We start from the raw sequence: 13,701 nt of genomic DNA, 5'->3' as shown, positions 1-13,701 counted from the left end.
TTAACAGCAAACAGCCCAGGTTTCCATCAATTAAAAGAAAACAAATTAGAAAACTGAATGCGTTTACACGTGTAAGTAACTTGTTTCCACAGTTATTAGACTATGTCGCAGGTAATTGTGGCGAAATAACAAAAAAACGCGCACACTCTATCCGCATAGCAATCGACTATTTTATATCGGCAGATTATGAACAGCGCCGAATGAATGTGCGATTATACAGTCCCCTTTTTTATTCTTTCCGTAAACATCCAAAGTATTAGAAGCGTAAGAAAGTTCTGAGAAAAATTAAATGAAGTCAGCATACAATATTTTAGCATAGGTATATTAGCTACTAATCTAGCCTTTACCAGAACCTCACCATTCTCACCAATCTATACCACTATTTTTAACTAAAGACAACGGGTCGGCTTCCAAATTCGGTTTATTACATAAAGACTGTGCGACATCTACAGGAAAATTGCACCAGATGGCGCGGCTCTACAAGGCTCTACCTAAAACGCAATGCAGTCATTTTGACCCAGACACTGCAATCCGTATAACGAATATAACGCGTTTACCATATTATACAATCTCGCAAACTTCCCAATTTAAAAGTGCAGTTAGCTGTATCAAAGTTGTTAACAATGGAGGTACAGTTTCCACGGAATTGGTTGCGCGACGAGGCCGCGGGGGGCGCTGCAGCGGCGGCGGCGGCGGCGGCAAGCACCGTGAACAAACATTGACCAAGCACGACGACTTGCCGCAACATTCTTAGTGTAAAAGTTAACGTGGATGGTTTACTCTATGCAATTTGCGATGTTTAAGTTGATACCAATAAAGTTTACAAACGAAAAGTGTGCGAACGAAAACGATTTTACTTTTTTTACCGAACTACGACTGGAACCATCAAGCGAAATGTGTTAGTGATTATGAATGTTTCTACCACAGCGATGGATGGAAATTTCGTGCAATATATTATTAGTAAGTATTTTTCATTATTTCACTTTCGATATTATACACTAGAGGCGCGTTTTCATTTCAGTTTAGGTACGCACTAATACTGAATCATTCTTATGTAACGCTACAAGATAGGTAACTTTTCCAGACACTCTTAATATACAATAACGACTTCACAACCAAATTTCCTTTAAGCTACTCAAGCACGTACACGTACGTAATACAGAAAACTACCTATTTACTATTTGATGAAATAAGTCTTATGGTTTTATTGGTTTGATTTCACTACCTTTGAAATATACCATTCTTTATTTCAGAACAAGTACCAAACAATTTATTTATGATTACTTTGTATGCGTTTTTAACTATTTAATTGACCTTATAAGAACTAGGTACTTTATTGAATACCTTAGGGCTAATGGGTGTTCTTTGTACCTAAGTAAGTATTACATTTGTAAAGTTATCCCGTATCCCACAAAGGTAAAGGTATCCCACATAACAGAGGAGGATTGTAAAAAGTTAATTTGGTAAATGCAGATTAGTTGCAGGCTTGTCTTCGTGCGACTGATTAGTAATCTAATAAATTAGTATGCAAAATTAAACACTTAAACTAGATTTAGTCCCAATACTAAACTATCTTCTATCAAAAAGTCATAATCGCCATAAATAAATGGTATAAAGTACCCAGATAAAATGCCTAAATACAAAAGTACATTTGCGAGCAATCATTTTTTGTGCTGTTTTGATTTGGCCTTCATCGGCCACGGCGAACAACGGGTAGAGTAGGTAGGTACCTATTTAGTCAGAATAACTTGCTTAGAGCTTGCTAGTCGGGCTCGCACACTGAAGGTTCCGTGCCATTTTATTTGATGTAGGTAGATTTTTGAGTTGTTTTTTCACTTCAGCCATCTGAATGGACTTTTAAGCGATGCTGTTGAATAAGTATAACTAATTTGGTAGATTATAATGTGGTGAAATTTGCATTTTTCACTCGTCTGCAAAAAAATTTCACCTATCATGCCTTGAAACCTTCGTAACGCTCGAGATTCCACTATTTGAATCTTTAGTTAGATTTCATGAGATACAGTCCGCTAACAGACAGACAAACGTGCAGTGAAGGCCTAATACAATAACAATAAGTTGTTTTGTTCTTTGAATTTGAAGGCTTGATGGTTACCTACTCTATGTATACCTAGATTGTAATTCTTCAGAATAGATTGTGGAAAATATACAATTTGTACGCGGGGTCTCAAGAGGATAGTTTCCTGTTGGCACCATACGGGAACGGAATCCTACAAAATATCATGTCAGTTAAATAGCCCAGTCATTAATATGAAGTACGAGTATGTCATTATCTGTATGGTAGGTACTTATGGATGCGTAGACTCTATTAACGACGTGGGTACGTAATTCGCTCTGATTACAGAGGACATTGTTACGGGAGTTTAAAGCGATCATTACTTATATTACTAAGATCATTAACTTGGCATGTCTAAAGTAACTACCTAATAACCTAAGCATTTATTTTAAGAGGGGGCGTAAATCCAGAAAATTTGAAAAAAACAAACCGCGTCGGAAGATATAGGTAACCCCTCCTTATAGTCTCGTCAATTCGCGCTTAACACTATTGAAATCATCGGATCACATTGATCTTTTCTCTAGTGTCATTAGGGCATTTATTATTTGAAAACCAATGTTCCATAAAAATCTATTACCTATCTCACACAGATTTTTTTATGTACCATATAAATAAACCATATATATTGTAGATCACTTTAAATAGGTATATATTACCTGAAAAATCTGAAAACGAATCGCTAAACAATGCTGTGTAAATAGACGATTTCTAATTGTAGGATTTGTAGGTAATTAATTAAACTTTGCGAAATAGTTAATTATAAATGAAAAACTAAATAATTATGTCCGTTCAAGGTAATTGCAGAGAGCCCAAATGATTTCATGTAATAAAACCATCAAGGCTATAGCCAACGGAAGTAGCACATGCAGCTAACGTGATATATTATATTATTCATTTAATCTTGTTTTAAACAAGCTGCACATTTATTTAGGTTATTAAAAATATTTATACATGGACTTTGGAGTTTGATTTTGTTGAAGGAGTTTACTAGGCTCATATATATCATTTTCTGCGGTACGTTAAATAAAATTAAACCAGTATAAATATACCGTGGTATTGAACCTAATTTTCCTTTCCTAATTTTCCTAAAAACTTTGTCCTAATAAAAAATATATGTACTACTCAATGGTATTTCTAGTTAAGATTGGTTGTTTTTGTTTAACTTATTATTTATAGACGAAATAAAAAAATATGCACATCATTACAACAGTTTCCCAGTAAATAATTAATTACTAATTTAGAGTTACCAACATCGTTATTCAGAGTTGTCACCATGGTCCATTAACTTGCTTGATTATAAGTTTCTAGCTGAAATGGTTCAATAATTACAGTGCGATACGCGTAACAAATTACTTTTAAATAGGATGTCACGCGAGCTATGCTTTATGATTTTTATCAATCTGCATGCACTATATAGCTATTTTTTTCATCGATTCTTTTTGCCTTTTCGTTGGAAACTGACCAGAAAAGAGTAGGTAAGTATCTACTAAATAAACAAAGATTAAGATATTTACTGGGTATCCAGTAAGAGATAACCTTAGGCTGGTAAAGAAAATTAACTTAAAGGTCTAGTAAAAGTTTCACGGTTTTCGAAATAAGTAATCGAACCTTTCTTTCTTTTTTAATAGCTAGCACGATACTTCGCTTTAATCGCCATCAAAACAATATCTTTATTTGTAAAGATGTACTTAAACCATTTTAGAATCAGTATTAGGTATAAGAAATTGTTTTTTAGAAAGTTGGCCACACGGTTTCTAACTATTCAACTATGTTATTTTTTGCATAACAGACCAATGATTTCAAATGTAACAAACATTGTCACAATGGAATTGTTCGCTTAACCCGGTAATTATAAAAACTCGAGCCTAAAGTGAGTTCTGCAATATTCCGCAAGCGGCCATTTCTTGCAGGGTTGCGTAACGCGCGGCAATAAATCTAGCCGGGTATTCAGCTCAGTTGCCTCAGTCTGCTGCGCGAGCGCAAGTGATTGAGTTCTCGGGAATACCAGTATATGTTTACCCTGTAATCTCTAGGATATATACCACCAGAATATAACCCCTAGCCCTCCCAGGTCATGCCGACACCTGACATAATTTCTCGACTATACCTAAATCTAGAAAGGACAGGCTGTTTTGGCCATACTCTGAGCTCATATTACTAGCAGTGCTTGTCTTTCTTATTTTATTGGTGTAAGCGAAAAGCACAGCGAGATCATATAAACCATCATCATTATTCTAGCGTTCGTTGCCCCAGCTTTTTGCCTCGAATCACTCTACAGGGGGGTTCGCTAGGGAACCTTTGTGCCAGGAATACACTATTTGAATCTTTAGGTAGATTTCATGAGATACAGTTCGCTAACAGACAGACGAACGTGCAGTGAAGGCCTAATACAATAATAATAAGTAGTTTTGTTCTTTGATTTTGAAGGACTGATGGTTACCTACTCTACTGTATATTACTTAGATTGTGATTCTTCAGAATAGATTGTGATGAATATACATATACAATTTGTACGCGGGGTCTTAAGAGGATAGTTTCCTGTTGGCACCATAGGTAATACGGGTACGGAATCCTACAAAATATCCTACAATATATAGTGGTTTGGCGCAACCACTATAATTTATTTATTTTTATAGTCCTTCTGACGGGGTCCTCTGATCGCCTGCGCTTTAAAGCAGTTGGAATAACGCCCCTGCAGTTGCCGGCGTTGCCGCTCAAATGGCACCAAATGCGGACATTGTTCTTCTTTTTAATTTACCTGCTTACTACACTCGACTTACTCGAAACAATTATTGTTGTACTTTTAGTGTGGGATATCGCCTTTTACTTTGCACGTTGAGTGCGTTGGTGCCATACGTTTCGTAAAATCGCACGGTCTGTACGTGTTTTATTGTTTTATTATGTTAATCCTGTTAAGAATGTGTCATATCGGTAGGGTAAGTAAGGCACCACTAAAAGTTCCGTAAGTAAACATCCGTATACACGTGTCTCTAGACCCTCTGCACATCGGGTGGGAACAGTGGCCCAGGCGGGTACAGTGGAGTCAATCGATCATAGAACCGTGTCCTACTGGAAGCAATGAACTTTAATCATCAATCGTGATAATTTACCAATAAAAAAAAATGCTCAATATAGGTACCTACCTATTGTAAGACACGACGCAATATAAAAATTACTTGTATTAGATCATATTTTGAACACGAAACCGTTACATAAACTTAGACTTGGCTATACCTCTAATTTTAGAACAATTTTGTTTATTGTGTTCGTGATTCAACCTATAATCAAATTAGGCACGACAGTACAATACAAGTAATGCCTCATCTTGTATTGCGTAACAGACAAATATTACGGCTTAGCGGTTTCGCAGCAGTCGGCGAAGCCAATCAAAATTGCTAACTCAATTAGTAGGTAGGTACCTAATGTTAATACTTAATTTTATCAAAACCATTTTTTTACATTACGAATTAGTTAGAAGCCGAAGTTGAGATGAGGAAACTGGAGGCGTATCCAGACTAGGTAGTAAATTTTTCGCCAATCTGATTAAATTGCCCGATCGAATCAGAACGTGCGGACGCAAACGCCAATTTGGCTGCCGAATTCAACCACCGATAATGACCGACCGATAATGAGATAAAATGAGGTGCGGACGGAAGAATACCAATCTGTGAGGCCAGTATTTTCGTACTGGGGTATTTTTTTCAATTTAGAGGGCTCTAATATCACCATAAATCTGAAGTTAGCAACCGATTTGATCAGTCCTGTCTGGATACCGCTTTAGTGGTACAGTACAGTCAAAGAACTAAAATCACAACGCAAAATTGATGGTTAATTGTAGTCCGTCTAAACTAACTCTGCGCGGACTTGGCTTGCGACAGTGTGGTATACTTACTGTATATAAGTAGTTCAACGCTATGAAAATATGATGTCTCAATAAAGAAGCTAACTCTTGAAAAAACTCTTCAATTAATCCAGTAGGTACCTAACGATAGCGTATAAAGTATTTAAGGTACGAAATACCGTCACTAATATCCAATATTTTTCAACAAGTCAACCGAAATGATTAAGCAAAGTTATCTAATTGTAATAAAAATATATGTCCCGTAGAACTGAGATTAAGACCTTTTTTAGGGTTCCGTACCCAAAGGGTAAAACGGGACCCTATTACTAAGACTTCGCTGTCCGTCCGTCCGTCCGTCCGTCCGTCCGTCCGTCTGTCACCAGGCTGTATCTCACGAACCGTGATAGCTAGACAGTTGAAATTTTCACAGATGATGTATTTCTGTTGCCGCTATAACAACAAATACTAAAAACAGAATAAAATAAAGATTTAAATGGGGCTCCCATACAACAAACGTGATTTTTGACCAAAGTTAAGCAACGTCGGGAGTGGTCAGTACTTGGATGGGTGACCGTTTTTTTGCTTTTTTTTTTGTTTTTTTTTTTGCATTATGGTACGGAACCCTTCGTGCGCGAGTCCGACTCGCACTTGCCCGGTTTTTGACCACGGACCCCTTTACTTACAATCGTTGACGAGCTCATTAGCCCTGAGAAGTGAAGGCCTATTACGCCAAAGGCTCGTTGATGTCTTTTGTTCTATTGTTTCATAGTAAGCCAGAACCGGCATTTGATTGATGAAATTCATTAATTCACTAAAGTGTTGTATGCGTAAATTAAGTAAAATTTGATCTACGATGTCTTAATTTAATCATGTAAGTCGATGAGTAGGTATAAAAGATGTTTTGATAGTACATTCGATATTTCAAATACGAAAAGAAGGAAATTCGCAACGAGTGGTGATCCGCACGTGTATCGTACAACGTTTTACAGTACATCTCTGGTGTTCCATTATGACACCCAGTGCTTTAATAAGCGCATTAAGTAACTACATCGAAAATTTAAAGGGTCATATGTACTGTAATAGTACATTACGATACAAGTGCGAATAGGAAATTCGCAACGAGTGGCGACAAATTAAAACACGAGAACACGATCCGAAGGGAATGTTTTAAATCGACACGAGTTGCGAATTACCTATTCGCACATTCCAATTTCTAGCAACTGACACTTTAATTACGCCTTAATTTGAGTAAAAGAGCCCTCTAGCTGTTATGCTTTCCCGCATTATTTATTTTAAATCCAGTTTGCGTTTTGTAAGTTGCAAACTTGCTTTGATGCAATGATGCAATAATGCAATTTGCATTTACAGCGCTCGAGTGCATCTGCAGCGCGTTGCATTCTTCCTAAACTGAGATTTGATACCTATCAATAATTTAGGTAATGCATCTCACTACACCCGCTGCCAAAATTGTATGTATTGTACAGCGCCAGATTTGAATCTCTAATATACCTAAGAAACAAAAGACGGCTTAACTTGCTTTTTGTTTGTATTTCCGTTGCGCCCATCTGCAAAATTTTCAGCGGATGGATAATCTCTTCGTTCCTAATCTGTGGTCGTGCCGATTTGTCAAATTTTTGACACGTGAATTATTTATTTTTCAGCACATCCCATATGTGAATAATTGGAGAAAATGAGCAGAAATTTCAGTAGAAGAATACCAGAATTTCACGATGAGCATTGCTGCGCGGGAAATGTCTCAGGCAATTTCCGCCGCACCTCGTCACTGCGCGTGCGCGGTGAAAAAATGGTGCAACGCTCGCCTCTTTCTACCAGGAAATTAATTTCAATTCCTATAATCACGGAACACCAGAAAAATCGCAGCGATGGGGCCCGAATTGTTGAGCCCAATCATCGCCCACGGAGCCAAGTAAGTAGAAAAAGTACAGAGCATATGTTAGTACGCACGGCGCTAACATATTGTCATGGCTACTCGGGCCAAACCAAACTTGGCTTGTCACGATATTAAGGGTTACGTGTTATGATATAAGCAAGCCAAACATAAGTATAATTTTGCCCCAAAAAGTCCTGCTAGTGAGTGTAATCTTTGAGCATCTAAAGTTAGGTTAAACCTAAAACTGGAACAAAATAACTCACTAAAATCTAAATTAGGTCATCTTGTGTACGTACCTATGTTAAATTTATGTTTTGTTTATTGAGAAAGGTTTTCATATTTAAAATGAAGTTAGATGCATTTGTTTATATTAGTAGGTAACTAGATAATACTTTTTTGTTAGAATGTGTTAGTGTGTATAGTTGTAATTGTACTCATAATAGTTACATTTATTTTACAGTCATTCAGCTCTAATGTTCAAAAGCCAGTCAAATCCTGCCTGAAGATACAAGAGCACTGCATGGACAACGGGAAACTGAGCATCTCGGACTCTGCCCACACGCCTCCAGGGTCCCCTGAAGAGCTGCCTGACGATGAGTCTCTCCACAGCTATGGCAGTGCTGCCACAGCTGCCTCCATGGATGCTGGGTATGCCCCATTCAATGGCACTACATTCAGTGGGCGCTCCATGCGATATGTCCTCCACTGCTCATCACATGCAGGCCTTGCAGGAGAGGAGTACCTCACTCCCACTCAACGTGCCCAAAAACAAATCCGTAGACTGAAAAACCTTCTCAGCCAAGCCAAAAAAGACTTAGACAAGAAAGATAGTGAAATTTTCCACCTCACCAAAGAGGTTGTGGAGTTACGCCTCTACAAAGCATCAGTCTGTTCTCCAGATGAAAAGTCTAATTCCAGTGAGATTGTAACAATAAGAGAGAATGATGAAGCTTCAATTGAACAGGAAAGCCCAAAGACTGAAGATGCAGCAAGGTCCTTTGATGTTACCGACAGCCCGCTCTTTAAGGTTCAGACTCCAACCAGGGGCCGTAATAGTGACATGCAAGGCTCCTTCACTGATTCTGGACATTTTGATGATCTCACAAACTCCTCACTACATTCCAAAGAATCTGTTCACATGTTGACTCATGATGCCTCCTGTATGGTAGAACTAGATGGTGATGAAGATCGCCGAAGTCTGATTTCATATTATGAGAAGAAAGTAGAAGATGTTATGAGAGCACATGTGGGTGAAACTCAGGAGTTGAAAAAAGCTCATAACGACAAAGTTGAGGCTTTGCTCCAGAAGCTGGCAGATGTGAATACACGGTATTGTGAATTGCTGCCAAACTATGAACAGGCAAAAGAAAGGATTCACGTTTTAGAAAAGCAGTTAGAGGAAGCAAGCAAGCAGCTACAAGAAGAGGACAGCAGGCACCGGGCCGTGTACCTGCAAATGTACAACAAGGGAGTTGAGGCTGCCAAGTTTGACTTAGACAAGGTAAGAGACATTATATTGATCTTGATTTAACACCAGGAGCCTTGTAGAGTGATATGTTTTTCTGATTTTGCAGACATAGGTAAAGTTGATATTCTTGCCTGATAATTACTGTTTCTTGCACAAACAACTATCATGATGTGACATAATATTGTTGCATCTTTATCCAAATTACAATTTTTTTTAGGATGGTGATGCTGGTGGGTCACAGAGTCCAATGAGCCGTGTGTCGGTGGAGGAGTTGCTGGAACAGCTGCAGATCACGCAGACCGAGCTTGAAAACATCCGAGTAAGTACAGTGTTGGATACCCTGTTTGACTGCAATAACCACTCCCATGATGAACTATCTTTGGTTACTTCACATCTGAAAACTCATTTTGTGTTAATTCCCTTGTGATCTACATATAGTGGGATTTTATGGATTTTACTGTGCATCTTTAATATTACCATAGAGAAACAAATACATAGAGTGCTCACTCCATACTTACTATACATACAGTTACTATATATATTTATTAAGTTATTATAAGAATGAAATCTCACAACAAGAAACAATGACCATTCAAACATTTTGTTATTACTTATACTGCACAGTTCAAAATGTGTGTTAATTTAGTCACTGTTGCAGGCAATTTTCAGCTTTTCCTCAATCTCACATTCAACAATTTCATACTATCACAGCGTCTGCAATAATGCTATGACTGACACTGTTCTCTTTTTTCCATCTTGTTGCAACCATCATTCATCTCATATTGTCATAGTAATTGTAATGCTGTAACCAAAGATGTTTGTCAGAAATTTACATAATCAGCACTAAAGGTCCTTATTTCTAAAACCTTATAGGTACTACTGAATGCTAACATAACTTATTTTAATTTTGGTCTGGAACCAGTATAGTTAGAATTAATGAGTCATTGTTTGAATAATTAAATAATGTTTAGTTCTTTGCTTACTTCTGCTGTGTATCTGCAAATGTTTCATAACTAAAAATTGACATATATAATAAACCAGAATACTGTCTCTTCATAATAGTAAAATTACTGTTTTTAGATATTGCATATTTGTTACTCACAAAATAATTTAAAGAATTGTTCGACTAATAATCGTAGTTTTAAATTTAGTAGAGGTTCCAGACATTGCTGAAATGTTCTATTAACCACAGTAATGTACCAGTCTTCACTAGAATGTGCATGTAGTGCCATTAACAGATCCCGCTTTAACGAGTAGTGCATTCCAGGACACGGCATTCACTGAAGACAGAACGGCCAAATCCCAAGTACTGCTAAGTGCAAAGGAGGCTGTTTCTTTATGGGTCCTAGGAGCTCGAAAGGTTGGATTTTCAATATTGGATAGAGCAGCATTCACCATTCAACACCATGTTTTTTTTATATAATATTTCTTTGTAATTTACACTCTGCTTGACCGCGCACACCCAAACAATTGTTATAAATTAACTTAAAATCATGATGGTGACAAGATATGTACATAATTTTTGTAAATTTGTATAGTAACCCCAGAAACAGAAATAGAAGATATCTCCCAGAAATCTGTAGCTGGAACAACTTAAGATTCAATTAAAAATATTCAAAAAATCGGTCCTTTTTGGGACCTCTAAATTAATGCTGAATTAAATATGTATGTCCGGATGAAGGAGGTTTAGATTTGATTTCGGGATTATATTTTGTTTAAAATGATCCCTCTTAGTTACTAACTGGTTCAATAATAGCGCTTTAGCAATTAACAGCTGCATTTACTAACTTCAAACACATTTACCTATCCATTGTTTTCTATTAGATATTTTTAAAGATTATCAGATTATGTTATTCAACAAAAATAAACAAATAGAGGACGTCCTCAGGCAACAATATCAGAATTTCGAACACTCATGTTAACCTATTATAATATTTAAATTTTATTAAGTATAGTATAGTGACACAGTCAAACAAAATGTAGTTTTGTGGAGCATTGTCCTTAACAAAAAAGTTGTAACTTATTGTGTAATAAATAACTAAAATAAAATAATAAATAATCATTTTTTTTTAACTACATATTATATCTTCAAATATCTCTAAAATTAATGTATTCAGAAATGTCTGAAGTTAGTAAATTAGCCTATAACTCGCATCCTTAGTTGACTTATTTTCTCGCCTGATTTAGCTTTGCATGAAATACTCGTAATTTATTTGAAACAGCCTCTTTTGGTTTCGGGATTATAATATGGTACTTGGTAAACAGTTAAACCTTAACTTTGGTTTTATATTTTACGGTTTCAATTACTATTATTTTTAATTTGTGAGGTAAGATTATTAATTATTAGTGTAACATTTTACAATGTTTATGCTGAGGTAGTTTTTATAATGTATTTAATCCAATGTATGTGTTGTATCACTGATTCGCATTATGGAACCGTTATGAATGTAATTTTTATTTGTTATTTAAGTACATACTAGTAAATTAAGTTCAAATTATGCATATCAATAGCATGTCAGTAGATCGAATTGTAAGATAAAATAAATATACCTTAATGGAGTTGTTTATATACTTAGATAGTAGCAATTATTAATTGTTTGTATTAGATGTGTAAAGTATATGACAAATTCGTGTTTTGAATTTAACAGTTAGGTAATATAAATGGCTCCGTACATTATGTGGTAACGTTGGTTGTCAAAACTTTACGTTTTTATAATTCAGTTACCATATAACATAGCCATCTTTTTCAGCTGTCAAAGTCTGGGGTACGATTTTTGTTACACTTTACACATACATTACAATAATTGATAGTAGTGTTTAATAAATGCATGCATGTTGTTATTCAAGTGTTTCTAAAACAGGTTTAAACTTATATTAAATCTTTTCCAGGCCATGTATCGTCGCATCGTTGGGTCGCAGAAAGGCAACAAGACCAATGTAGACCCTGAAGTGACTTTGCAGTTCCTTAAATCAGCAATCTACTACTTTCTCACTGACCCCGAGAACCACCAGGGTCACCTCAACGCGATAGAGAATATTCTCGGCTTCACCGAGGCTGAGAAGAAGAACATTCGCAAGGCTAGAGCTACTTAAAGACTGCTGTGAACGTGTGATACGCCCTTACTGTAGATTAGGGGTTATTTCTAATAGTTACACCTCCAGCCGGTAGTGAACCTGAACCTTATTTCAATGCAATAGAGTTCACTGGTGGTCACAATATGGGTAGTAATTATTGGGACTAACCCAGAGTAGCTGTGTTGCTACACATACATAGATAGGTTTTAAATGTTGCATGTCGTCTGAGACGATACAGATTATTTTAAGCATATTTTAGATTGTATGCACTTGCAATTACAATTGTCTTTACGAAGCATAATATGTAGTTAAAAGCACATAATTATTTACTTTTGGTGATTGTTTTACTCTCAGCTCATTATTAAGTTTTTAAATCGAATTTATTTTAGATACTGAATTTGTGATTTCCTTTTAGATTTTAAGGCCAAAGATTGAGTTTGTGCTCTCATAAAAATAGTGCAATTTGACTTTTAAGTTAAGAGTACAGTGATTTAAACTCCTTCGTTCCTAATAAGTTCTTAAATAGGTAATGTTGTTAAGTTTTTTATAGTTTTGCTCACTTTTTGGTGTTGTTTTCCTATTAAAAGTGATCTTTTTCTTTCTTATTTACAATTTTGCATGCTGGACAGCATTTTATTATTTTATTTTAATCAGGGAAATTATTGTATTATATTTTTTGTTTGTTTTAACTAAAATGGATGACCAATCACGTGTTTGACCGTTGTAACTAACAAATTAAAGTTTGTTGGATAACTTTAAAGATAAATTTTATGAATGGACTTAGAATGACATTACAATTAAACTGGCCACGTGGCTTGTTATACGCGTAATATTTGTCTTTACATGTTATTCCAGCAACTAAATAAAGACTTACTAATTCCGTCAAATTCTTGCTACCGCAATGTTGCATCTGTGATTAAAGTACCTTTGTTAGTATTGCATAATAATGATTTATGTATATTATGTAGTCGATATCTCAGCACTTCTCAATTTGGAATGTGCGGAAGTGAGCTTGGTTCTGTTTTTACCTACTTCTGCACTTGGCAAATTGAATAAGTGTTCGATTATGAAAGTATTAAGTTATTAGTTAAATTATGCATAGGTAAAACACAGTAGGTATGGGGAGATTTTAGATATCAAGTGATTTTGCATCCATTCCATAGTAAATAATGATGAAGCAGCTATTAAAACGTCCAGTAGAGGTAAAATCGGGTACCTAAACTGCAATACCTAGGTATTATAGATTGTAATAATTTATTCACTGATTGTGTATTTCATGACATTGATCGTATTTTTCCTGTGACATAATTTGCTTGCTTTCGTTATTATTAAACTGAAAATTAAGTATCCTG

General features: G+C 35.9%; 1 protein-coding gene across 3 annotated transcripts; it reads left to right on the top strand.

The window, feature by feature from the left end:
• The first annotated feature begins 728 nt into the window (after nt 1-728).
• LOC134797627 (protein quick-to-court) lies at nt 729-13,696 on the top strand. 3 transcript variants are annotated; one of them, XM_063769957.1, is made up of 6 exons: nt 729-960; nt 7,577-7,842; nt 8,267-9,307; nt 9,492-9,593; nt 10,542-10,634; nt 12,164-13,696. In XM_063769957.1, exons 2-6 carry the CDS (start codon nt 7,606-7,608, stop codon nt 12,365-12,367), a joined length of 1,677 nt encoding a protein of 558 aa, XP_063626027.1. In that variant the 5' UTR covers nt 729-960; nt 7,577-7,605; the 3' UTR covers nt 12,368-13,696. The 3 variants fall into 3 exon arrangements, with proteins under 3 accessions (XP_063626027.1, XP_063626029.1, XP_063626028.1); XM_063769959.1 differs by lacking the exon at nt 10,542-10,634 and having other exon boundaries at nt 730-960; XM_063769958.1 differs by lacking the exon at nt 729-960 and having other exon boundaries at nt 7,517-7,842.
• Nucleotides 13,697-13,701: the final 5 nt, after the last annotated feature.

The sequence above is a fragment of the Cydia splendana genome, chromosome 15 (genome assembly GCF_910591565.1).
Source record: "Cydia splendana chromosome 15, ilCydSple1.2, whole genome shotgun sequence".
Classification (NCBI taxonomy): domain Eukaryota; kingdom Metazoa; phylum Arthropoda; class Insecta; order Lepidoptera; family Tortricidae; genus Cydia; species Cydia splendana.
This window is presented reverse-complemented; position numbering and strand designations above follow the sequence as displayed.

What these genes read in the sequence shown, in the direction of transcription:
- LOC134797627 (XM_063769957.1), top strand. Translation starts at nt 7,606, where the DNA reads ATGAGCAGAAATTTCAGTAGAAGAATACCAGAATTTCACGATGAGCAT. An exon ending in CCGAGCTTGAAAACATCCGA is followed by an intron (nt 9,594 to 10,541) that starts GTAAGTACAGTG and finishes AGTGCATTCCAG; the next exon opens with GACACGGCATTCACTGAAGA. An exon ending in GGGTCCTAGGAGCTCGAAAG is followed by an intron (nt 10,635 to 12,163) that starts GTTGGATTTTCA and finishes AATCTTTTCCAG; the next exon opens with GCCATGTATCGTCGCATCGT.